The sequence below is a fragment of the Kogia breviceps genome, chromosome 8 (genome assembly GCF_026419965.1).
Source record: "Kogia breviceps isolate mKogBre1 chromosome 8, mKogBre1 haplotype 1, whole genome shotgun sequence".
In the NCBI taxonomy this organism is placed as follows: Eukaryota; Metazoa; Chordata; class Mammalia; order Artiodactyla; family Physeteridae; genus Kogia; species Kogia breviceps.
The window spans coordinates 17,679,833-17,707,212 of NC_081317.1; the positions used below are offsets into that span (position 1 = coordinate 17,679,833).

General features: G+C 42.5%; 1 protein-coding gene across 2 annotated transcripts in view; it reads right to left on the minus strand.

Annotated features, from left to right (window-relative positions):
* Window positions 1-17,640: 17,640 nt before the first annotated feature.
* The window catches only part of PAPPA (pappalysin 1), a 255,679-nt gene continuing 245,939 nt past the window's right edge, over window positions 17,641-27,380 (minus strand). For both annotated transcript variants that reach the window (XM_059071226.2, XM_067040877.1), the window contains exon 22: window positions 17,641-22,086. In XM_059071226.2, the coding sequence (XP_058927209.1) occupies window positions 21,979-22,086 (108 nt within the window). In that variant the 3' untranslated portion in view covers window positions 17,641-21,978. The remainder of the gene's footprint in view (window positions 22,087-27,380) is intronic.

A 27,380-nucleotide genomic window follows, 5' to 3' on the forward strand; every position in this document is an offset into this window, starting at 1 on the left:
GATCTAAGAGGACAAGGCACTTTACAGTAACCAAAGGAAGTTCAGTTTGGCTGGAGACTAAAGTAGTGGCGGGTAGGTGGTGGCGGGGATGGGAGCAAAAGACAAGCCTTGCAAGGAAGGCAGAATCTAAAACTTTGGGCAGCTGTATCCTTGAGAGGTGAGAGCCTATTTCCAAATCTCCGGCTCTGAGACAAATTTACAGGTGAATGGAGTCCCAGTAACTGATGCTTTGTATGTGTTAACATGAGTTACAGGAGAACTGCAGATGTTTGAGATGAAAGCATTTGGCAGGGAGCTTCATGGAAAATATTTTTAAAGTATCAACACAGAGAAAAAACAGTAATGGCTCGACAGAAAGCTATTCCCCTAGTGGAAGAGAAATATCAAAGTTTTGGGTTTGGGTCTTGGATGGTGCACTAAATGTCTGGAAACTAAGTTTTCTCCTTGGCTGCTTGGGAAGAGGTTTTGAAATTGGTCCTTGGGAATTCTGCCTCCCTGACCTGTGCTTGTAGAGAGAGAGCGAGAGAGAGTGAGGTGTGTGTGTGTGTACAGATGAATGGATGGATGGACACACTGTGTCTGCCCAGGAATTGGAGAAAATGAGATGTCTGGTTACTTCTTGTCCTACACGTGGTCTGTGTTACCTCGGTATGTTTTTAATCCTGGAAAGGAATGTGTTTGTTCAGTGCAAATGTATTGAGGAGAGTGAGCTGCTGCTTTTCCTTGCAAAGCCCAGACAGGTTCCTGGTAGGAGCCACAGGGGAGGGGCCCCGCCTCCTAGACTAACTTTGGTCAAAGGACAGCATCTGTGTGCTCCCTCATACATTGAAGAAGGAAGGGGAAATGAGGGAGACAGTATAGGGTCCCTGAAGTCAGAGGACCCTGAGGTTTTCTCAGCCAGACTACCCTTCCTTCTCTTTTCTGAAGCCTTACTTGTTCTTCAAGGCTCATCTCAAAGCTCCTCGAAGAAGCCTTCTGGGTTCTTCTCCAGCCCCATCTCCTCTGATTGCCCAAATGTTGACAATATTCTGACTTAAATTCCTCACCATGCGTTCTCCCACCAGCATTCTCTTATCCAGCCTCCTCCCTCTGCCTGGAACCCCCTTCTCTCCCTCCTTGGTCTTCATGTTCGAAGCTCCATTTGATCATCACATTCTTAGCCTCAAGCCTGAGTCCCTCTCAGTCTTGGCCTTTGACATTAGAAAACGTGTGTTTCCACTCTCATGTCTTTACCAATAGACCGGGAACTCCCTGAGAGCAGAGGGGCCATGTGATGTTTATTTTATCCATTTAGAATCCTCGTCACCTAGCAGAGTAGGTGTGTGAGTATATGGACGGTTGAGGGATTGGATCTGTGGTTCTCCAAGTGTGGCCTCTTGATCGGCAGCAACATGTCTCATGGAAAGTTTTCAGAAATGCACATTCTTGGGCCCTACTCCAGCACTACTGAATCAGAAGCTCTGGAGTGGGGCCCAGAAATCTTAACAAGCCTTTCCGGGGATTCTGATGCATGTGAAGGTTTGAGTGCCACGGGTCTAGAAAAAGGGATTGGACCGCTGTGCTGAGAACGCCACAGTTCCTAAGAAGTTCTGCTAACGCTAGCTTCAGTAGAACTCGGGGACATCATGAACTATGGACAAAAAGTTCTTTGCTCTGTGAGGAAGCTAATGTGGGGAACTCTCTGGGCAGTTTTCTGTGGATTTAAACTGTTAAAAGAACTCATGCAACCATCCTTGTCTGTCATGACACATATCCGCAGCACTCAGCTCTCCCTTTCTAGGAAAAATGAATTGCTACTGATTTGACCCCTCACGGCCTTTATACCTTTTCTGGCTACATTTGGCCCTGAAAAATCCTGGATTATCCAGTTGTCCATGGCAAGTGTGTGCATTCTAAGTAAATCATACCACTTTTTTTACCCAGTAGCCATCAATATCAAAATAATCACCGATGCTATCCTACTATTTCCCACCACTCTCTTGATCCCAGCTGCTTTTTTTCCCCATTATTTCCCATCACAACCTGATCATTTCTCACCTGGGCCGCTGCTCCAGCCTCCCATTTGGTCTCAGCACATCCTGGTTCTCCCCGACAACCCTTGTTCTACACAAAGCGGTCTACCTCAGAATTTAAATTTGTTTCTTACATCCCTTTCCCTGAAAATGTGCATGTCTGTCCATCGCCCTCAGAATAATGTTCAAACTCTTTAGTGCTGTCCCAGAGCCCAGTGAAGTCCTGCCCGTTTCCCTGAGCTTTGCCACCCTGGAGTATTCAGGTCCAACTTCCCATGGTCAGTATCCATATCTCTTTGCCTGAGAGCCTTTTATGATGGCCTGAATCTGTGCTTCCCACCGGCATGAAGTACAAATGTGCTGAAGGATTAATGTTCCAGGGGAACCCCTTGATGGGAATGACTGGATAAGTACCCCCATTACCTAGCATCTTGGGTGCTCTCTACTGGCTCAGAGTTCCCTAAGGGGAGTAAGCTGTAGTTGCTCACAGCAGTAACATGTTGGATGATACATCCTCTCTTGGCTACCTTCCCACGCTTGTTTCACATCTCCTCTCCTCTACTGTAGCTACTGGGATCATTATACATAAAAAACTACTTGCACTTAAATACTTGCCTTGGAGTTTGCTTCTGAAGGAACCCAAACTAAGACACACAATTTCAAAGCTCTTGGCAGTTTGGTGTCTGTATAACTCTGTCATCAGCTGGCACATTTCTTCCCCAATGTCTTTGATTATTCTTACACCCAATCCAGATTCCAGTAGCCTGAACACTTGCCATTCCCCAAGCAGGCCATGCCCTATTTCACCCTGTTGGTCTTTGCACATGGTGTTAGCTGTGCCTGCGACATTTACCATTTTCCCTCTGGGATGGATTCCCCCATTTATGACAGTGCACAACAATGAGCTAGTTGCTTGTCTCTCTCTGTATTTGGATAATACACTTCTGTGAGGGCTGTGACTATGGCTGGCTGGCTTGGCCATCACTCTTATCTGTACTTAGTCTAATGCATTACACCTAGTAGTGCTCAATAAACAATTGTTCAACATGCAGTTGAATAAATGGATATCTTTAAAGGTTAGTAAATATATTCTGTGAACTGTTAAGTGATGTGCATATGGAAGGATCTATTTATAGTATGATTTCAGCACGGTGACAACCAGAGTTTGTTGAAAGGACTTGGTTACCATCTCTGCAGCTTCTGGGAAGAATTCTGCTTAGCCTGGAGAGCAATGAGTTAAAGAGGGAAGTGAATGCACTTAGCTAGGCAGGTAGCCTAGGTTGAACAATGCATGGTGCAGCCCCAGAGTAATATGGCAATAAGAAACCTCTCACTCTCAATGGTGGACCACAGCCGGCTGTGTGTCAAGCAAAGAGAAAACAGAGAATCTCAAAAAACTGTGAGCCTTGACTGCCCCCAGTCCCCCTTTATTTTATCTCTAGGCATGGAGTCCAGTCTCCCAAGACCCCATAGATCATGCCTCTCATCAAGAGCCCTGTGGGGAGAGCCCAGATACCACGTGGCAGCAAGGCAAGTCAGTCAGCAATGTTACCCTGTCCCCTGCTCAGGGGTTCTGGGCAAGTGACAAGCTCAAGTTCCAACTGAACCTTTGTCAATTTCTCCATCTGTTTAAAAAAAAAAAAAAGACAACAAAAGAAAAGAAAACAAAAGATCAGATTAGATCAGTTGCTTTTACATCATGTTCTTTAGAATCCCAAAGCTCTAGGGAGTTGTCACTGGGATGATCCTGGTTTTGTTAGAGGAGATAGAAATGGGCTAACTAGGAGGGTCCCTCATCCCCTCTTTGATTAGAGAAGCTCTTTGACTTTTGATATTTCATATAATATTGCACTTGAAGAATAGATTGCATAGCCAAAGAGTTTGAAAATCATTGACTGATGTGATTACATCTGAGCCAACCTCCCAAGACTAAGAAGCCTAGAGAAGTAAAAGGCAGGCATCAAAATCAGATCGTTGGTGGCAGGGGTGCATTATTATTACATGGAAGCTCCTTGGGTAAAGCAGATGAAAAACTGCTCCAGCTCTGTTTGGGGTAGAATGTGGTTCCCCAGGGAATGAGCTCCAGTCTTCTGGCTGCTTCTCCACCCACTTCTCCATGGCACTGTTCACAGTTCCATCACAGCACTCCCTCTGAGCGCAGCAGACCCAGATCAGCTCATTTTATCTGCCTCTTGGTCATCATTACCCCTAGTATCCAGAGGAGGAATCAAGAGTCTCAGAAGTGAGATAGCTTGTCCACAGTCCCAGTGCTATAAAGCAGAACAGCAGAACTGGAACCCAGGAATCCTAACTTTTCATTCTTCCACAAGAGAAGCACACATTGCTTCTCTTCCCCACACTCTGGGGAAGAGAAGGGCCAAGCTTTGTTGTATTTTAAAGAATCGTTGCTAATTTGGGGAAAATAATGTGGGTGCCACTTCCTGCTGAAGTGGGGTCTTTTTCCACTTTCAATTCTTTTAGAAAAAAAGGTCTTCTTTCTAATGGAGCATTTTTGCCAATGGATCTTTTTTAAAAAACTTATGTGGACTTATAATATACATACAGAAAAGGATGTGCACTTATGGTAAGTGCTTGATGAATTTTCATAAACTGAGTAGACTTGTGTAACCAGTACTCAAATCAAGAAACAGGACATTACCAGCATCCCCAAAGACCCCTTATTGTCCCCTTCCAGTGACTACCCTTTCTACCCTCTGAAGGGTCCCACTATCCTGATGTCTAACAGCATTGAAGTTTTTCTTCGTCCTCTTCTTCTTCTCCTCCTCCTCCTCCCTACTCCTCCTCCCCTCCCTCTTCCCCTTATTATTATTATTATTATTAGTGTTGCTATTCATGTTGAGCTTCTTTCATTCTCTTTAAAAATAATTTGAGTGAAATTCTCATAACAAAAGGAACCACTTAAAGCTGAACAATTCAGTATTTAATATATTTATAATCTTGTGCAATCAGCACCTTTATCTAGTTCCAAAACATTTCCATCACACCAAAGTAAAACCCCTTACCCAGCAATCAGCTTCTCCCCATGTGCCCCTCCCCAAGTCTCTGGCAACCACCAATCTGTGTTATGTCTATATGGATTTATCTGTTGTAGGTATTTCATATGAATAGAATCATATGTAACATTTTGTGTCCGGCTTCTTTCACTTAGCATAATGTCTTGGATGTTCATCCACTTTGTAGCATGTATCAATACTTCATTCTTTTTTATGGCTGAATTATATCATTTGTTTGTGTATACCACAATTTTGTTTATCCATTCATCTATTGATGGACATTTGGGCTGTTTCGCTTTTCGGCTATTATGAATAGTGCTGCTATAAACATATGTGTACGTGTAGTAGTTTGAATATCTGTTTTCAGTTACTTTGGGCATATATCTTGGAGTGGAATTATGGAATCATAAGGTAATTCTACGTTTAACTTTTTGAGGAACCAACAATCTCTTTTCCACAGCAGCTGAGCCATTTTATGTGACCACCAGCTTAGGTACGAGGGTTCAAATTTCTCCACATCTTTTATTAACTCTCCCATTTTTTAAAATTAAAATTAAATTTTATCCATCCTGTGTCTGCAGTCTTTGGAGAAATGTCTATTCAAGTTAATTGCCCATTCTTAATTGGATTCTCTGTCTTTTTGTAGTAGTTCTTTACATATTCTTGATAAATGATTTGGAAATATTTTCCCCAACTCTTTGGTAATGTTTTTTGATGTACAAAACTTTTTTTTTGCTTTCAATGAAGTAAATTTATTTTTATCTTTTGTTGCTTATTCTTTTAGTGTCACATCTAAGATCCACTGCCAAATCTAAGGACATGAATATTTACTCCTATGTTTTCTTTTAAGAATTTTATGGTTTTAGCTTTTTATTTAGGTCATTGATACATTTTTAGTTCATTTTTGGATATGGTGTGAGGTAGGGGTCCAACTTCATTGTTTTGCATGTGGATATTCAGTTTTCCCAATGCCATTAATTGTGCTTTGCTTATTCTTGTACTTCATAAAATGGAAAGCATATAGTATATGTATTTTTTGGATCTTGCTTCTTTTGTTCAATACCATTTTTGTGGGATTCATTCATAAAAAGTTGTAGATCATTTGTTCTTATTGCTGTATAGCATTTCAGTGCATTAAGATGGACCACTTACTTGCCCATGATACTGTTGACGGACATTTGGGGAGTTTCCAACTTTGGTCTATCGTGAATAGTGCTGCTATAAACATTCTAGAACCTGTCTTTTGGTGAACATACATAAGAATTTCTGTTGGTTGTACTTGTAGAAGTGGAATTCCTGGATTTTACGACCTGCTTATCTTCAGCATTAGATACTGTCATAGCATCTTTTTAATCAAGAAAATACTAAGAGGTAATTGTTTAAATGTCTCTCTTTATGAATGGGTATTCTACCTATTTTTATTGAATATGGGAAGTAAGGCAATGGGGCAGGTAGATATGTGGAAATTGAGTGAGCTAGAAATAAAGGTAACATTTCCCTACTGAGTGCTTTAATTGCCAGCCCAAAGGTTCCCTTCACTGTGGACTAATTCAGTTATAAAATGAAAATTCTATAAATCAACATTGATCCTTTCCAAAAATGGCATAAATGATGCTCTCAAAAGCAGCACCTCTGTGGATAAATTGGAACGGTTTAAGCACTGTCCTTCCTTTACCTTAGGTAAATTCTGCCTTTATGTCCAGAACTTTCCAGTCTATCCATCACAGAATCACTAACCATAAAAAATGAAAAGGTTCTTAGAAACCTAAATTTCATACTGTTTTTGCAAATGAGTAAAGGGTGATTTCTCAGTAAATGGAGATTTTTTTCTTTATCAATTTTTTAAAATTGAAGTGTACTTGATTTACAGTGTTAATTTCTGCTGTACAGCAAAGTGATTCAGTTATATATATATATATATATATATATATATATACACACACACACGTTCTTTTTTAGGATATTCATTTCCATTATGGTTTATTATAGAATACTGAATATAGTTCTCTGTGTTAGACAGTAGGACCTTGTTGTTTATCCATTCTATACATAAAAGTTTATATCTGCTAACCCCAACTTCCCACTCCATCTCTCCCACATCCCCCCGCCCCCCCGCTGCAACTTGGCAACCACCAATCTATTCTATGTCCATGATTCTGTTTCATAGATAGGCTCATTTGTGTCATATTTTAGATTCCACATATAAGTAATATCATAAAGTATTTGTCTTTCTCTTTTCTGACTTAGTTTGCTAATCTCTAGTTGCATCCATGTTGCTACAAATGGCATTATTTTGTTCTTTTTTATGGCTGAGCAGTATTCCATTGTATATATTGGGTGGGCCAAAATGTTGGTTTGTTTTTTTTCCGTAAGGTGGCTCTAGTAGCACTTAGTTGTCTTTAACTTCATTTGAAACAATTTTGTTAGACTGTATGTGACATTTGTCATAATCAGCATGCATTTAAAAAAAGACTCATCAAAATTGGTGAATTTTTGTGTAGCCATTTTAATATTAATATGGAAGAAAAAAGGCAACATTTTTGGTACATTGTGCTTTATTATTTCAAGAAAGGTAAAAACACAACTGAAACACACAAAAAAAGATTTGTGCAGTATACAGAGAAGATGCTGTGACTAATCGAACATGTCAAAAGTGGTTTTCGAAGTTTCGTGCTGGAGGTTTCTTGCTGGACAGTGCTCCACAGTTGGGTAGACCAGTTGAAGTTGATAGCGATTAAATTGAGACATCAGTTGAGAACAATCAATGCTATACCATGTGGGAGATAGCCGACCTACTCAAAATATCCAAATCAGGCATTGAAAATCATTTGCACCAGCTTGGTTATGTTAATTGCTTTGATGTTTGGGTTCCACATAAGTTCAGCGAAAACAACCTGCTTGACCATATTTCCACATGCAATTCTCTACTCAAAAGTAATGAAAGTGTTCTGTTTTTAAAATAAATTGTGATGGGCAATGAAAAGTGGATACAGTACAATAATGTGGAATGGAAGAGATCGGGGGGCAAGCGAAATGAACCACCAGAACCACACCAAAGGCTGGTCTTCATCCAAAGAAGGTGATGTGTGTGTATATAGTGGGATTGGAAGGGAGTCCTCTATTATGAGCTCCTTCTGGAAAACCAAACAATTAATTCCAACAAGTACTGCTCCCAGTTAGACCAACTGAAATCAGCACTCGAGGAAAAGCATCCGGAATTAGTCAACAGAAAACGCATATTCTTCCATCAGGATAACACAAGACCTCATGCTTCTTTGATGACCAGGCAAAAACTGTTACAGCTTGGCTGGGAAGTTCTAATTCATCCAGTATATTCACCAGACATTGCACCTTCGGATTTCCATTTATTTTGGTGTTTACAAAATTCTATTAATGGAAAAAAATTCAATTCCCTGGAAGACTGCAAAAGGCACCTGGAGCAGTTCTTTGCTCAAAAAGATAAAAAGTTTTGGGAAGATGGAATTATGAAGTTGCCAAAAAAAATGGCAGAAGGCAGTGGAACGAAAGGGTGAATACGTTGTTCAATAAAGTTCTTGTTGAAAATGAAAAATGTGTCATTTATTTTTACTTAAAAACCAAAGGCACTTTTTGGCCAATCCAATATATATTGCATCTTCTTTATCCATTCATCTGTTGATGGACATTTAGGTTGTTTCCACATCTTGTCTATTGTGAATAGTGCTGCTATGAACATAGGGGAGCCATGTATCTTCTGAATTATAGTTTTGTCCAGATATATGCCCAGCAGTGGGATTGCTGGATCATATGGTAACTCTGCTTTTCTGAGGAACCTCCGTACTGTTTTCCACAGTGGCTGCACCAACTTACATTCCCACCAACAGTGTAGGAGGGTTCCCTTTTCTCCACACCCTCTCCAGCATTTGTTATTTGTAGAGTTTTTAATGATGGCCGTTCTAACCAGTGTGAGGTGGTACCCCATTGTAGTTTTGATTTTCATTTCTCTAATAATTAACAATGTTGAGCATCTTTTCATGTGCCTATTGGCCATCTGTATTTCTTCTTTGGAGAAGTGTCTATTTAGGTCTTGGAGCCTTTTTGTTTTAAAGATTATCATGAGAGTTGTTTTTCCCACACTAACTGGTCAATAGAAGATAGGGTAGTTAGAGAAGTGGACATATTCCATTCTCCTCATGGGTTTGGGACATGGCCAGTGCCATGCCCAGAACGAAGATTCTGCTAGTCATGGAAGGCAACTTTTGGCAAAAAATGTTCACTTAGCAGCAGTTATGGTACAAATTGTTAACTTGTTCAAGGGGGTGAGGATAGTACAAAGACTATGATATCCCTAATCAGGTTAGACAAGAGGCATTCTGGACAAGAAGGAGAGTACTGGTTAGGGAGGCAGACCTAGGGCTCTGTGGCTGCATGATGTGTAGCCCTAGAGGATCTCCTCCCCAACCCAATCTTCAGTTTATTGTTTGACAAATAAACTAAACACAGAAAAGCAAATGTAACATTTATACTGCCACTGCCCTTTCCATTTCCATGATGGGCAGCTATGGACAAGGAAAGTTCAGAGAGATGACTTTCCCAAGGTCACATTACCTTTTCGCTGGAGCCTGGATGTGTTATAAAAACCCTTCTCCTCCCAGCACTGCAATCACTACCAGTCAATATGTGTTGAGATAAAGTTAAAACAATTTCCATCCCTGGAGTATTTAATAATTGGTTTTGGCTTAAACAAACTTAAGATAATCATGAGAAGAGAGAATCAGTGTGATGTAGTGTTTACACTTCAAAGAGATTGGGACTTGATTTGGGGCCCACTCACTATGAACAATCACTTAAACACTGAGGCTCAGTTTCTTTCACTTGTAAAAATGAGACTCATGATCCCTAGAACAGTATTTTTGTGAGAATTAAAAAGAGAAACTAATCTGCTTCCATGTCTTAAAGAAAGACATCCCTTCCCTACTCCCACCCTTGTTGTTATCCTTTTGAAGTACAAGCTAGAAAGTAGAATAATACTGGTTTTGCTTTTTTATAGATGTATCGTAATTTATTTAACCAATTCCTTTTTTTAAAAACATCTTTATTAGAATATAATTGCTTTACAATGGTGTGTTAGTTTCTGCTTTACTGTCTTCACCCTGGGCCTGTTCAATTTCATGGGCGAGTAACTGAGATTTGTCATTTCACAGAGATGGAAGCAAGATTAATACACTGTACAACCTCAGGCCTGGTGGTGTAAAAGTGATGTACATTTTCTCCATGTAAATACTGGAGAACTAGGCTGAGTGTATTGTATCCGTCCCCCTATAACCTCACTTCTCCTGGAGAGTGCTGCCTGCGATGGGAGTCATATTTACCCAAGGATGGGGTGGAGAGGTATACTGAGTACCTGCTATGTGACAGCCCCCTGCTGGGTTCTTTACTTAAATTATGATATATTTTCCTTAGGACAGCCCTTTTAGGACAGAAATGATGAATCCATTCTATAGACAAGGCTACTGAAATACAAACAGGTGGAGAACTGCCCAGGATAACATAACATATAAATGGCTGTCATCCCAGATCCCATCTGACTCTATTCTGATGCCTTCCCCAAAGCCGCCTTCTTTGATCTTAAGACATCATCACGACAAAACCACTGAGAGGTCATAAGGAATATTACTTGTATTTCCAGACCTACACACCTGATCACATAGTTTTAGATTTTCAGATTTCGTGATAGCTGATCCTAGAAAATAGCTAGATTTCCCTGTCCCAATATTTCATTATTTAAAGAGAAATCTAATAGGAACTCTACTTTCTACTCAATTCATCTGTAAACACAAAAATTCTCTAAAAAATAGTCTATTGATTGAAAAAAATTTAAAATCAGTGAATAGCAGAGGTGTGTAATGACTTACTAGAATCACAGAATGTTAGACACTGAAGATCATTTTGTCTAATTTCACCATTTAATAGAATGGGTAAAATCCTCTGTCCACCTGCTGTCACCACTTTCATCCAAACAGCCATCATTTCTGTCCTGGACTACACATTGTCCTCTGACTCCCTATATCTGTTCCTAGCTCCCTCCATTTTTTTCTTCACACTGCCACTTGAGGGGTCTTTCTCTATACAGCAGTTCCTTATTAGTTATCTATTTTATATATAGTAGTCTGTATAGATCAATCCCAATCTCCTAATTTATCCCTTCCCCCCTTATCCCCTAGTAACCATAAGTTTGTTTTCTACCTCTGTGACTCTATTTCTGTTTTGTAAATAAGTTCATTTGTACCATTTTTTTTAGATTCCACATAAATTATATCATATGATATTTGTCTTTGACTTACTTAACTTAGTATGATAATCTCTAGATCCATCCATGTTGCTGCAAATGGCATGATTTCATTCCTTTTTATGGCTGAGTAATATTCCATTGTACATATGCACCACTTCTTCTTTATCCATTCATCTGTTGATGGATACTTAGGTTGCTTCCATGTCTTGCTAACTGTGAATAGTGTTGCTGTGAACATTGGGGTGCATAGATTTTTTGAATTAGAGCTTTCCTCTTTTCCAGATATACTGCCAAGAATGGGATTGCTGAATCTATTTTTAGTTTTTTTAAGGAACCTCCATACTGTTTTCCACAGTAGCTGCACCAATTTACATTCCCACCAACAGAGTAGAAGGCTTTCCTTTTCTCCACATCCTATCCAGCATTTATTATTTGTAGATATTTTGATGATGGTCATTCTGAGCAGTGTGAGGTGATACCTCATTGTAGTTTTGATTGGCATTTCTCTAATAATTAGCTATGTTGAGCATTTTTAATGTGCCTGTTGGCCATCTGTATGTCTTCTTTGGAGGAATGCCTATTTAGGTCTTCTGCCCATTTTTTGATTGGTTTTTTTGTTATTGAATTGTATGAGCTGTTTGTATATTTTGGAAATTAAGCCCTTGTCTGTCACATTGTTTGCAAATATTTTCTCCCATTCCATAGGTTGTCTTTTCATTGTTTCCTTTGCTGTGCAAAAGCTTCAAGTTTGATTAGATCCCATTTGTTTATTTTTGCTTTTATTTCTGTTGCCTTGGGAGACCGACCTAAGAAAACATCACTATGATTTATCTCAGGGAATGTTTTCCCTATGTTCTCTTCTAGGAGTTTTATGGTAGCATGTCTTGTATTTAAGTATTTGAGTCATTTTGAGTTTATTTTTGTGTATGGTGTGACGGAGTGTTCTAACTTCATTGATGTACATGTGGCTGGCTAGCTTTCCCAGTACCACTTGCTAAAGAGGCTGTCTTTTCTCCATTGTATATTCTAGCCTCCTTTGTCAGAGATTAATTGACTGTAGGTAGGTGGGTTTATTTCTGGGCTCTATATTCTGTTCCATGGATCTATATGTCTGTTTCTATGCCAATATTGCGTATTGCGCTGTTAGACTTAATTGATATCTACAGGACACTACATCCAAAAAAAAAAAAAAAAAAAAAAAAAAGAAAAGAAACTAGAATACACATTCTTTTCAGGTGCACATGGAATTTTCTCTAGGATAGACCACATACTAGGATGCAAAACAAACTTTAAGAGGATAGAGATTATTCCAAGCAACTTTTCTGACCACAACAGCATGAAACTAGAAATTAACCACAAAAAGAGAAATGAGAAAAAAAGATTACATGGAGACTAAAAAACATGCTACTAAAAAAAACAACGGGTCACAATGAAATCAAAGAGGAAGTAAAAAAGTATCTCAGGCTTCCCTGGTGGCGCAGTGGTTGAGAGTCCACCTGCCGATGCAGGGGACACGGGTTTGTGCCCCAGTCCAGGAAGATCCCACATGCTGTGGAGCGGCTGGGCCTGTGAGCTGTGGGCGCTGAGCCTGCGTGTCCGGAGCCTGTGCTCCGCAATGGGAGAGGCCACAACAGTGAGAGGCCCACGTACCGCAAAAATAAATAAATAAATAAATAATTAAAGTATCTTGAGATAAATGACAATGAAAACACAACCATACAGAATCTATGGGATGCAGCAAAAGCAGTTCTAAAAGGGAAGTTCATAGCGATACAGGCCTTCCTCAAAAAACACAAAAATCCCAAATAAATAACCTGACATATGACCTAAAAAAATCAGAAAAAGAACAAACAAAATCTAAAGTCAGCAGAAGGAAGGAAATAATAAAGATCAGAAAGGAAATAAATAGAGATTTAAAAAATAGAAAAAAAATCAATAAAACCAAGAGCTGTTTTTTTGAAATGATAAACAAAATCAACAAACTTCTGGCCAGGTTCACCAAGAAAAACGAGAGGACCCAAATAAACAAAATAAGAAATGAAAGAGGAGAAATAACAATTGATACTGCAGAAATACAAAATACTATAAGAAAATATGAACAATTATATGCCAACAAAACAGACAATGTAGAAGAAATGGATGAGTTTCTAGAAACATATAGCCTGCCAAAATGGAATCAAGAAGAAACAGATAATTTGAACAGACTAATCACTAGAAGTGAAATAGAATCTGTAATTTAAAAACTTCCTGAAAGCAAAAGTCCAGGACTCGATGGCATCACTGGGGAATTCTAGCAAACATACAAAGAAGAACGTATACAGATGCTTATCAAACTCTTCCATAAGACTGAAGAGGAGGGAACACTCCCAAAGTCATTCTATGAAGCCACCATCACCCTGACACCAAAACCGGACAAAGACATGACCAAAAAAGAAAATTACAGGCCAATATCTTTGATGAATATAGGTGAAAAAATCCTCAACAAAAAAATATTAGCAAACCGAACCCAACAACACATAAAAAGGATCATACACCATGATCAAGTTGGATTTATTCCAGGGTCACAAGAATGGTTCAACATACACAAATCAATCGATGTGATATACCACATCAACCAAAGAAAAGCAAAAAAACACATGATTGTCAGAATAGATGCAGAAAAAGCATTTGATAAAATTCAGCATCTATTCATGATAAAACTCTTGCTAAAGTGGGAATAAAGGGAACATATCTCAACATAAAAGCCATTTATGACAAACCCACAGCCAACATAATACTAAATGATGAAAAGCTGAAAGCCTTCCCACTAAATTCTGGAATAAGAGAAGGATGCCCACTCTCACCACTTCTATTAAACATAGTATTGGAAGTGCTAGCCACAGCAATCAGACAAGAAAAAGAAATAAATGATATCCAAATCAGAAGAGAAGATGTAAAATTGTCACATGGTGATGAAGACTCCACACAAAAACTATTAGAACTGCTAAATGAATTCAGCAAGGTAGCAGAATACAAGGTTAATGTACTGAAATCAGTTGCACTTCTTTACACCAACAGTGAAATATCAGAAAGAGGAAGTAAAAAATAATAATAATCCTCTTTTTATTTTTTAATTAATTATTTATTTATTTTGCGGTATGCGGGCCTCTCACTGTTGTGGCCTTTCCCACCGTGGAGCACAGGCTCCAGACGCGCAGGCTCAGCGGCCATGGCCCACAGGCCCAGCCGCTCCGCGGCACTTGGGATCCTCCCGGACCGGTGCACGAACCCGCATCCCCCGCATCGGCAGGCGGACTCTCAACCACTGCACCACCAGGGAAGCCCAATCCTCTTTAAAATTGCATCAAAACAAACCCTGGGAATAAATCTAACCAAGGATGTGAAAGACTTATGCAATGAGAACTATAAAACATTGATAAAGGAAGTAGAAGATGATTAAAGCAAATGGAAAGATATCCCATGCTCTTGGATTGGAAGAATTACTATAGTTAAAATGGCTGTACTACCCAAAGCAATCTACAGATTTAATGTGATCCCTATCAAATTACCCATGACATTTTTTTCACAGAACTAGAACAAATTAACCTAAAATGTATAGGAAACCACAGAAGACCCAGAATTGCCAAAGCAGTCCTGAGGAAAAAGAACAAAGTTGGAAGCACCACTCTTTCCAGACTTCAGACAATACTACAAAGCTATGGTAAACTAAACAGCATGGTACTGGCATACACACACACACACACACACACACACACACACACACACACACACACACACAAGACTTTTTCTCTTAATCTATTTGGGAAATATTTGCCTCTTTTCATAACTATTCTTTAAATCTTGTTTCAATATTCTTTAAATCTTGTTTCAGTCTTCACAGTGAATTGAATTGAACTGAGTAAAACATTCTCTTTAATAATTTATCTAACTTTAGAAATGGCCAGTTACCTCGTAGAATTTAGCAATGACTCTTGTTTTATTATTTGGTGCCCTCCCTTGTGTCTCCCAGTGGCTTGTGTTTGTAAAGGGTCCAAAAAACCTGCTATGGGTAATTCTTGACTTCTCTCTCACTGTCCTTTTATGTAATTCACAATGATGTCCCCAAACTACTCTTTTGTGCAGAATTCAACATTTCAAGTATCAGCAGATAAACCTATATTGCATTGGTACTGCCAGCCCATAGCTCAGTGTACAGTGCATGCAATGCCTGTGTAAGTACTTGAATGCTTTAGTGAATCTTTTTATGCTTCTAAAAATCAAGTAGATATTAGAAAAATTAGTGCATTATTAATATTTGTCATACGCAGCTGTATCTCATAATAATCATAACAAGAGTTAATATAATCTGTGTGTGGCACAGTTCTAAAATCTTTGCATATCTATCTTAGTTCATTCCAACAACAATTTCATGAGATGGGTACTTTTATTTCCATTTTACAGATACGAAAACTAAATTTTAAAGCAATTAAATAGCTTTCCAAAGATTGCATAGCTACTAAGTGATCTCATGAAAAATTAGATCCAGTGGGCAGCTCGAGAACAGCAAAACTTTGGTCTCAGCTGCCAGTTCATTTGATAAACTGGATGACTGAGTGTTCAATTATAGTATGAAGAAAATAAATGAAAATAATGAATATGCTGAAGTTTATCATTGGAGAGAGCATCAAAAATATTAGACATGACTGGAAGTGATATTCGTTTTAGCTCCCTGAAAACTGAACTTTCTTACAACATGTAAAAATCTTTTTCAATTTTTGCATATGCAAAGTGTAGATGCCTTCAGGAATTATTTCTGTAGAAGATTGGGTGTATATTAGATTCAACTTCCTGCTACCATTGATCTTCTAATTCTAGGCCCTGGGATTCTCTTCCATGTTAGTGTGTATATGTGAGAGTCTTTTAGATTTCCACAAGAGACAAAAACCACACCACTACTTTTGAAGCATACAAGCTATTATATATTTTCATAATATAGAACTTTAAGGTATAGTAATCAACAGTGGCAAAATATTTCTGTCTTTGACATTATTTTTTTGTGAGATCTAACCTGTAATTGAGACCAGAGAAAACAGTATGGAAAAACAAATCCATGAGAACAGGATAAAAATATCATGAACAGCAAAATATGTCTGAGTATTTAAAACCGTATAGAAAAAATAAATTAGATGAACAATTGTGTAAATATAAATTAAAAAAGATGACATTCTTAATAAATAAAGTTTACTATTTACATTTTTATATATTGCTGAAAGACTTAACTTAGATCCATAAAAACACATAAACAGGAAAAAATAAAACCCAAAAAAGAGCAGCAAATTTATGCGCGTGAGGTACAGAAAAAGGATTGGAATTGTGTTTTGTTTTTGGTGCTTAGATTTTCTTTTTACTTTTTTTTTTTCTTTTTTCTTTTTTATAGTAGGCCAGTAGAATTCTCTTGAGAACAGATTTTAAGCACATCAATGGAAAGTCATTTTTTGGTAGTTTCCAGAAGATGTGAAACAGATTTCAACATCATAATAATTAGAAATACCCATAATAATTATAACAATAATAAAAAGGTATAATATGATACATAAATATGGAAGAGCAGTTTGTAATATGAATACATTTTCTCTAGACGAGATCACAGTTTTATTTTGTAAATATTACATTTAAGTATATATATACACACATATATGTACAACTATATATACATGTGCATATATATGTAAATTTATATTTATATATAATATCTTTATATAGATAGATATCTGCGGACAGGTTATCGATTATAGAGACCCAAGAAAGCAAGTCAATAATTGTTCAAACTTCTCCTCACTGACTGCTGGTGTAGAGTTTAAGAAGCCCCGACTTTGCACTCAGAATGCTGTATCTTTTTTAAATGGAACACTCGATGTGGAATTTTAAGTCTGAGAAGAAAAAGAGATTTTAGGGACTCCCTTCCTCTATGAAGTTGGAAATGGCCCAGAAGTCTTGAACAAGCAGTAAGCTGACTTTTACACTGTAGGAAGTCACTGTTTTCTTTCTTTTTTAAAAAATCAAATTATAGAACCGGTAAAGGCCAGAATAAGGGGGAGAAAGTCCAATTTATCTACAAGTGAAATATTCTCAAATGCAAGCCTCTCTCTTAAGGTGGATTCTAATCTAGGAGCTCCACCTTTATTCCTTGATATATCAAATGAGCACTCCCTGTCTTTCTTAAGTGGCCAATGGGCCTGTGCATTCTTGAAAAGTAGCCCATAGACTTTGTGTCAAGCCTTGGCTCTCACAGATTGCCACAGCCCCTTTAAAACCTCAGGGCCTCACAATCCCCGCCCTCCCACTGTGAGGTAGGTAAGTAGTATTATCCCCATTTTGCAGCTGGAGAAACTGAGGCAAATGGAGAGGCAATATGATGACTTGTTCAAGATCACTGAGCAAACTGCTGCCTGGAGTCAAGAATTCTGTGTTCTTACTCTAGGGACATAATTCCTCTCGGCTATTACATATTTCTTTTAAAGATCAAACAATGGGTAGGAATTTGGCAAAACTGGAGCAAATTACAAGAATAGGCTTTCATTCCTTTGCTTTTTAGTTTTATGTTTGTTGTTTGTTTTGTTTGTTTTGTTTCTCAAAAACCACGGGAATTACCTGTCTGGTCATGTAGCAGCTTTTTAGGAAAGTGGACTGTGCAGTGTGATTCTAAGTGCAGACTTTATAAAGCCCAGTGCTCTAATGGTAAATACAAACATTTTATAATGTGAAAAGTGTGACATAATATGTCCCCTTAATATTTGGAAAAACCAGTTTCAAGCCCTCCCCATTCCCTGCTATCACTGATTGACACCAAACAAATAGACAAAATGCCCCCCACAAACAACAACTACATATTAAGGGGAAAGATGCCTTATTTCCTGGACCTACCACAATGTACAGAAAAAAACAGACAGCAATATAAAATCCCACTCTACTCCTGCTAGGGAGACCTTTATGCTTGTGTCTACCTACTGAGTCTGTAGAATAAACAGTGTCCTTCAGAAAGCACAAAAATAGGTTTTTAAAAAATTCTTATTTTTAATCATGCATTTTATTTACTTTTAATCTCTTGTCTTCTATTAAAATCTCTATCTGTACAGCTCTGTCACCATCCATTTCTTCTTTTTATTTTCCCACTTGAAGTAGTTCCAGAAAAAACAACAACAACAACAAAACACAAAACCTCAAAACTGTTCACTTGAATTTATGGTTTCCTTCCTTCCTTTCTCTATTTCTCTCTTTCTTCCTCTCTTTCTTTCCTTCCTTAACACAGGTAAGACCTATAACAAATTGACAGTTAGAACCAAGTTAAATCAAACCTGGAAGGGAGGTAGCCGAAATCTGTCTCAAAGAATTATTTTCAACAAATAGCATTGAAGCATTGGCCAAGGTGGGAAGAAGACCAAGAGAACTGTCTAGGCAGTGACTCAACATGCTGAAGCCAGGAGTAGCAGCTGATACCCTCCATCTTCAGAGCCTTACTATTTACAGTCATTGATCTCTCCCTTTCGTAACACCCCAGTTCAGCCACCAGAATGGACTTCCCAAGGACAGTCTTCCCTTGAAAGGTGGTTGGCACAGAATCTGGGGGGGGGGTAATGCAAGTCCTCTGGCAGCCAGTAGGGTTGCGGCTTGGAAAGTCTTCCCAAGAGAAGGCTTGGAGAACTGTCCACCTTATCTTTTCTTTCTTGCTGTTAACAGGCTAATGCTTCTTCAGAACTGCCAAGTTCTGAAGAAGCTAATACATCTTCAGAACCTCCAAGTGCTTTAGGACCTCTGAGCTGCCGACAGACAACAGTGTTTCAGAGCTGCCTCCTTGTGAGTACTCCACTGTCCTAAACTGGAGATGATGACCAGGGGATGAGATACTGAGTTTATCCCCAGACAGAAAATGAAACCGAGAATCAGTGCATTGCAGGAACAGAGCTGACTGTCCTCCACTAAGGTTTGAGAAGGGCCTATTAATGACACCTGGCATGTGAGCCCAAGGCTGGCTGTCAATCAAGCAGCCTCTCCCACCTAATATCCTTGGCAAGTATGAACTTGTGAGTAACAGGTTTGAATGATGGCAAGGAGGAGACTGGAAGGCTCCTTGCTCATGAGGGCTCAATCAACCTGAGAATCTGAAGGTAGAAGTCAGCCTTCAGGAAACTTTTCTCAGAGGAAGTGTGTGTGCAAGTGAAGGAGGAAAGAGCATGAGAGTCGATTTCAGGGAAGCTGGTGAGGTTCTTCTGTGATTCCTGCCACCCCACCGTTAGTAATGTTGTCTTTGGGTCTCCAAGGCTTTGCACTACTTCCTGATGTAAAAAAAGCAACTGGGAGGGCTGACTCTGTTATCTTTCTTAGTTTGTTCCTTCCTAGCTAGCACCACCCAGGTTGATAACTCAGCTAGGGCAAAAGAGGGGCTTTAAGAGTTGGCAAGAGTTCTAAGATACTGGAGAGGGGTACAAAATGGGATCAATGCTTATATAATTATTATTATTTTGCCAAGGATTGGCCCTGGTAATTAGAGGGGGGAAAAAAATGCCCTGAATATAAAGGAGATCTAAGTTTGTAGGAGGAAACATAAAGGATTTGAGCCAGGCCTTAACAGTGGAGAGCCTAGAACCCAATCTCAGAGTTTGTAACGTGGTATAAGCCACACCAAACTACCTAAGCACTGCATCCTTATTTGTGGGCACCTGTGCAAAAAGCACCTTGATATATTTCTTAATATAACAGACCACAGATGGCCACTAGATATCTTCTCAAGTGTTCTTGATCAGTAGGTAATTGCTCTTGGGAGTGCTACAGTAAGAAGGTTTCTGAAGTTATTTTTTTATTTTGGGGCCCTGCAAAAAGGGCTACAGCTGCAGGACTAAGGAGGGTCAGCCCATGTGCCTCTAGTACTTTCCATTTCTATGCTAAACTTTGTTTCTGTTGGTTTGTCTTCACTAGACTTGAGATGATCTGTAGCAATCTTTAGGCGATGTATCTAGTTTAGACACTCCCGTCACCTCACTTTCTCAGTTTCAAAAATCACGTCAAACTTAAGCGTTCTCTCCACCTCATTCTGGATTCATCTCTTCCCATATTAATTCAAAAGGAGTGGACAGGTAACTGGCTGAACAGAGGCAAAGAGGACGCCAAAGAGGTGGAGGCTTCTATGCGCGTTTGGCTAACTTCCTCTTAACTTTTGGAGGCTGAGCACAGGAGAGGGAAAGGGCTGCCCAACCACAGGTGTGGCTGGGCCACCTGGAGCTGGAAGACTGTGGAAAGCATGATGGCCGTGCTGGGGTGTTGGGGACCTATAGGCTGTGAACTCCGGGTTCCCTGTGACAGCCCCTCTGGAACACAGTCCAGACAGATCCCATCCAAGACGGCTGTCTGTTCCAGAACTCTAGCTACTCGGGGCAACAGTGAGGTCCTCAGACCCAAAGCCTGCTCTAGCCTGGAAGGGCAGGAAGGCTTGGATTAAGGATGATAACTCAAGAGTCCCTAAAATTCCAGCAGTCTCTGGAGGGCTCCAACATCATAGAAGTCTAACAGTTCTACTTGGTTATAAAATCGAACACTGGCTTAGACATTCTGGACTCTCAGTGAGGGTTCCAGCATCTTAAGCCCCTCAATTCCCTTCCAGGATGAGAAGCCCCCCCCATGGGGGGCTTCACTTCTCACCATGTGGGCCTATGAGGGGTTTCTTTTGCAGAAGGGCTAAGAGGTGAGGAGCTGTGGGAAAATGTGGGTCACTTTTAAGGCAGACTGTTTGGTTGTGTGGGGTTTTTCCTAACCTAGTCCTACTATCTTGGGGTACTCAATGTATAGGATAGAGCAGCCGGAAAAGTAGCAGCAAATGTGGTCCCAAGGCAAGATTTGGGGAATGGGAGGGATATTATGGCCTCAAGCCTCAAGCAGGGGGCTGTTATAATACCTTGACGTTGCAATCTGAAGCCATTTCCAGCTTGGCCTCGAACCCTGGAGTTGGGGTAAAATCCCCACGGCAGCGGAAGAATTTGCGGACTTTGCATACCTTGGATTCTTTTCCTCTTCCTGGGTCCTACCTTCCCTAGAAGCTAGGTGATCAGAGACCATTTCACTTCCAATCCCAAAGGACTGTACACTTGTGCACACCTTACGTATCTTAAGCCACAGGGTGTGAGCTATCTTAGCATTTCAGCACTTGGCCTTGGCAGTTTCTGTAACTCTCTTCCTCCCAAGGACAGTGTTGGCTAGGAGCCTGGCAGAGGAAAGACCGAGTCTGCCCCAGTCTCTCTCTGCTCAGTCTCCAAAACTGCCCTCACGCGGATGTTTGCATGGGTGTGTACGCATGCATGCCTACTAGCCACAGGTGGGCACACTCCTGGATACGTAACTCCTAGATACATGTTTCCTGCTGTGGTCGTGTGACGAACGGTTAGAATTTTAGGAGGCTCGGGGACTGCACGCCGTATATGCAATCCGTCTAAGACTCTGGGGTGGGATTCCATTCCATCATTCCACATGGCGAGACTTGGTTCACGTGCCCCCACTACGAGTCCCTCCTGGGTGCAATTAAAGGCAGACCGGTTGGGTGCTAAGGATCCCTGGTGTGGAGAGGCCATTCCGTTGAGCAGCTGACTGTGAAATCAATACCAAAGGGAGGCGGGTCCTGGCATTGGGAATTCTTTTGACAACTCCTGGTCCTTCCTTAGCCATGGCTGTATCCTCGGAGGTCTTTCCGGCTGTGTTCTTGGGCCTGGGGGTCCCGACAAGCACAGTCACCCTGTAGGTCACAAGACATAGGGAAGGGGGTGACCTGCAGAGAGAAAGGTAGAAGAAGTGAGCCAGGTGGTTCAGGCCGAAGCAGCAAATGCCAGAGAGGCCGTGCAGGGCAGAGGGCAGATCACTGGATTTGGAGAGCAGCAGATTCCAGATCAAGACGGGACTCTGCTGCTTATTAGCCCTGTGATAACTTGTTTATCAAGGTCACCATGGTCATTATCATAGCGCTTCCCGTTTTCAGGGGCATTTATTACAGGTCAGGCAAAGTGCTAAATGCTTTCCAAACAGGAAAACACTGACTCCTTTGACAACTCTGTAAGACAGACATTAAAACAATCGCCCTTTTATGGAAGGAGAAACTGAGGCGCAGAAAGGGGCAGGCATTTGCCCAAAGTAATAAGTGACAAACCTAGTATTTCAAGTAGGACAGGCAACCCCCCCCGCCCCGAGCCCCAGGTGCCTAGCTGTGGCATCAGTAGAATAAGACAGACCTTGCACTGTGGACTCTGAGGGCCGAATGAAATCCTGGGTGAAAAGTTGTAAATGTACTGCACCAGAGTTGGTTAATAGACTTGCACAACGGAATATCTAACTTATAGGGCTGTTGTGGTGATCAAGTGATATAAAGGATGTGACAAGGTCTTTTAAGAAAACATAACTCTCTGCATATATCGGTAATTTTGATTTTGGGAGGCACTGATGAAAACAACAACAAAAGCATTTGTCAGCAAGCTCAGACCACCTTCTAGGGGGCTGAAATCCCGGTGGGGAACATTTCAGAGAGATTTTTGCAGAAAATTTGGTTGAAGGATCCCGGGAGCAGATTGCAGCATGAGAAAAAGCGAGAGGCATACAACATGACAATTCGATATATGTAACTATTACGAAGATTGGAAAAAAGTTAAATTTAAAAAGAAAAAGTGAGAGGCCCCAGTTTCAGTTCCCATTCCATCCCTTCACACGCTGTGTGACCTTGGGCTGGCTGTCCTTTCTAGAAACCGTGAGAAAGAGCCCAGTAGACTGAATGCCATCCCCATGCAGCGGAGGATCTGTCTTTCCAAAGAGCACGGTGCCGTCTCTGCTTGAGCCCCAGCCTGGGCTGATGCGAGTGGATTTCACCTCACTGCATCATGACATTTGCATATAACTTTCCCCAGAGGGTTCCCCCATCTGCACAGATGGATTTAATGACCTCATTTGCCTCCTGCCCGGGCAGGGTCTCGAGTGCTCACACAGGCCTGGAGAGCATCTTTGTCTCTCGAGCTTGTGGGCTCATTCTCTGTAATTCTTTGGCTCTCTGCCCCTGTGCCCGCCCTCCCTCTTTCCCTCCCTCCCTCCCATCCATCTTGCCCTCCCAACCTCTCTCCACCCTGCCACTTTTCAACAATTTAAAATGTAGGGATGAACAGGAAGATGGAAGTAGAAGCCCCAGCTCTCTCACCTAACTGAGGTGTGACCTTGAGCGTGTGACAATTTCTCTGAGCCTCAGGTAACTCCGTCATGAAATGGGAGTGATGAAAGCACACACCTCCAGAGGTGGTGACGGGGGGTAATGGACTAGCCAGTGCAAAGCCCCCAGCAGGCAGTGCGTGCTGCGTGCCTGGTGCTCCACTCTCTCGCTTAGCGCGACGGGGACTGTGTCGGCCTCGTTCATTCTCGTTTCCCCAGGACCTAAGCCACAGAATACGAATGCAGGCCTGTTTGCTTCTCCATCTCTCTCCGACTCTCTCACCGTGCTCAGGCTAGCGCACTGGTTTGTCTTTTCAGTTTAAGCTCACAGGTGCGAGAGGCCGTGGTCAGTATCCCCAGAGCTGCTTCCACGCAGAGCCTGCCTTGCTGCTTACAACTGCTCACCGTGCCCTGTTCAGGACACTTCCTAGCCTCCACGCCTAGGCAGAGGTGGTACCGTCTGATCTAGAGTATTCTTCTGCAACCTCTTCACCTCTAAGAGAGGCAGAGAATGTTAGAATTGGAAGAGACCTAGAGAAAACCCTCCAGTCCGTGTGGGGAAACTTGAGGGCAGAGCCACGTCCAAATCTAACAGCTGAGGTCCAGGGGGGAGACCGCCACCGTGTGAGCCGAGAGGCCTGGATTAGCATCCTCGTTTGCCTCATACTCGCTGAACAACTTTGAGAAAAACCCCTTCACCGCCATCACCCTGAGTTTCTGCATCTACAAAAGGATGATTTTTTTAACAATGTATTTCATAGGGTTGTGAGCAAAGCTGAAAGATGCAAAAACCCGTCCTCCTGCCCATGCTAACATTAAGATGACCCAGTTACCGCTCACGTCTTCTGCACAGTTAGTTTTCTCTGCACCTAACTCTTTCCCACTGGGCTCCTCGATTCTTTAGGGACGGCTTCACGTCTGGTCTACGTCTCATGCTTCCCGCTGCACCTCACACAGGCAAACATGCAACAGATTCTCTCTCTCAGAATAAGACACAGAGTCCTTAGCAAGAGTTCAAGGCCTTGCACGATCTCCACACACTTCTCAGACCTCACGTGGTTCCCTTCGTCCGCTCAGTCTCTGTGGCTTTATTCACTGGTTCCTCAAATACGCCCAGTGTTTTCGTGCTTTTAAGCCTTCAGCCATTCCTGTTCCTCCCCGCTCCTGCTCTTGCCTGGCCAGCTCCGCTTCACGCGCCAGGTCTTATCTCAGGCACCACCTCCTCCCTCGTTAGTCTGACCAAAGACAGCACCATCATGCTCGCCCCATATCCCATCCTTCTCTCCTTACACCATTCTTGTTCGGAACCACTTCTGCACTTGTGTGCCAGGGCAGTCTGGGCAGGGACCGTGTCTGTCTGTCGTTGAACTGAGTCTTTATCTACCATGTGGCAGGCATTCGATGGGCCCGCGGATGGAGCGACATACGAATGCACAAATGTACAGGAAAAGTACAAGTCACGGAGCCTCTGTTCTTGCACTCCCGTGCTGTGTGACTTTGTACAAGTTACCTCCCTTCTCTGGGCTTCAGGTTCCCTATCTGTACATTAAGAGTGGATGTCAATGATCTCTACCTTCCTTCTGTCTGAAAATCCTTCACAGCCGGAGGAAGGCAGAAGGCAATGCCCTGGGCAGAAAAGATGGAGAAACGCTGACTTTCTCCACAGCTTGTGTCTTACACGTTCCCCTTCCTGCCATCCCCAGTTCCACTGGCTTCTCCAAAGCTACGGGCTGGCAGGGCCCTACACCCGTTAGCTTCTCAGGCCCGTCTGGCCAGTCTGGCTGTGAGAGCGTACGTAGTGTGACCGTTTGCTTTCCTCCCCGGGCCGGCCCAGGGAGTTTCAGCGTTTCCCTAAAGGAATGGGTCTGGAACCTAAGGGAAGGACTCTCAGTCAGAACACAACGAAGTCGAGAAGGTTTGGTCTCAGGGAAAAGAAAGATCCAGGTTCTCCTTGTGGGCCCCCACATGCTTGTAAACACAGCCGCGTCTACTGAGCCCTCGCTAGGGGCCTGGGAGGCAGCACTGCACGACTTTCGCCGGGTCCTTGGCACCTGCGGATCTTGGACTCCCCTCTGTGAGACGAGCGTTCCGGTGAGGAGCCAGTGAGGCAATGCTGCCTCCAAACCAGCTCGTGGAGGTCCCCATGCAGAGGACCCGCACGGGAACCTCGCCCTTCCTCTCGCCTCTCCGTGAACTGTCTGTTCAGGGCCTGCCTCGGGAGGGTGGGGGGGGGCTCTCCTCACAGGTGAAGAGAGGGTGGAGATCGCCAGCCCCGCCCACTCCCCACGGGGAAGGTGTCTGTCCAGGTTCAAGGCCGTGAACACCACTGTACACACACATACAAGCGGGCACCTCCTGAGGCTGTCCGTGTGTTGGGTGATTCCCATGTGCTAGCTCATGGGCTCCACACAACCTCGGAAGGCTTACAGATGGGAAAATAGAGGCTTCAGAATGTTTAAAAAGAAACAAACTTGCCCCGGGGCCTCACTTAGTAGATGCTGCAGGATTCTAACCCCGGCTCCAAACACTGAGAGCTTGTCAGCAAGTGAGAGAGTAAGGGGAAGGCACCTCTTCCCACCCGGGCCAGGCTGACTGCCGTGTGGTCTCTTTAACAGCCACTGGCCTTTTAGCCCTTATTTTGTGCCTGGCACCCAGTTACTCACTCTTCCCAGCAACACTAATAAGGCAGCTATTCTTACTATCCTCGTTTTATGTCTTAAGAGGAAAACGAGGATGCAAAGCGGTGCGTCACTGGCTTGGCAGGGGGCTCGGGATCTGCACCCATTTGTAACCGCTCCTCGGCACCACCCCCACGAGGCAGGTAGAATAGGGGTCAGGGTCCCCTTTTCACAGAGGGAGAAACTGATACGGAGAGAAGAATCCCATCCCGATAAAGCCGGCTCTGAGCCCGATTCCCAGATGCCCTGAGTCCCCAAGCAGCTTCCCACCTTATCCCCCAGACGGCCTCCCAAGAAAACCTACCACCCACAGCACTGATGCCACGGTGGCCAGTTTACATCTGGGATTCCCAGCACCATGTGGCCAGGCTGTCCCATAAATGGCTTGGCCACCCACTCTGGGATTCTGTCAACAAGCCCAGGTCGGTGACTAAAGGCCAGGATTCTCTCTTTTTTTCCTCTAGGCTGGAGATGGTGCTCGGCACGGGGGTTTCTCCCAGTGGGTGAGCTGCCCAGGATAACACCTCCACCCGCGTGTGTGAACGGCTCAGGAATGCAGCCTGGCAAACGCCACGGGGCCCTGGCTGAAGGTCTGTCTGAGGCTGGATTCTGACTCACACTCAACAGGGAGGTCACAGGCAGAGACTGTGCAGTGCGGGGTAGTAGGAGGCATCCTGCGCTGACGGTCAGAAAGCCTGGCTGTCCACCCACCCACCATGGGGTCCTGGGCGAGTCACTTTACCACAGTGAGTCTGGGGGTCTTCACAGTGTTGGCGGAAAGACTTGATGACATCAAGTAGACCAAGGCCTGATGCTGAGGATGAGGGCTCCCCTGCAAGCTCCTTTGGGGTAGAGGGTAGATCTGTGCCTGGCACGGGGCATGCAGCAGTCAAAGAACACAGAAGCTTGTTTAAACGTGGAGAAGTGGAGGAGAGAATGGAGGAAAAGCGTGGGTAAGGTGGAGGAACACACCAGGCTAGATGAGAAGGGGACTCGGGTTTGATTGCTTGCACCGTCAGTCATGTAGTAGTGTATGCTAGTAGGCAAGTTACTTCTTTCGGCCGGGGGGGGAAGGGGGGGGACTTCAGTTTGTCTGTCTGTAAAATGGGGGAAATAACAGTCCTGCCACAGAGAAGTATTTTGGATAAAGTATAAAATCCAAGTAAAAGCACTTGCACGGTGCATGGTGTAGAGTATGTGC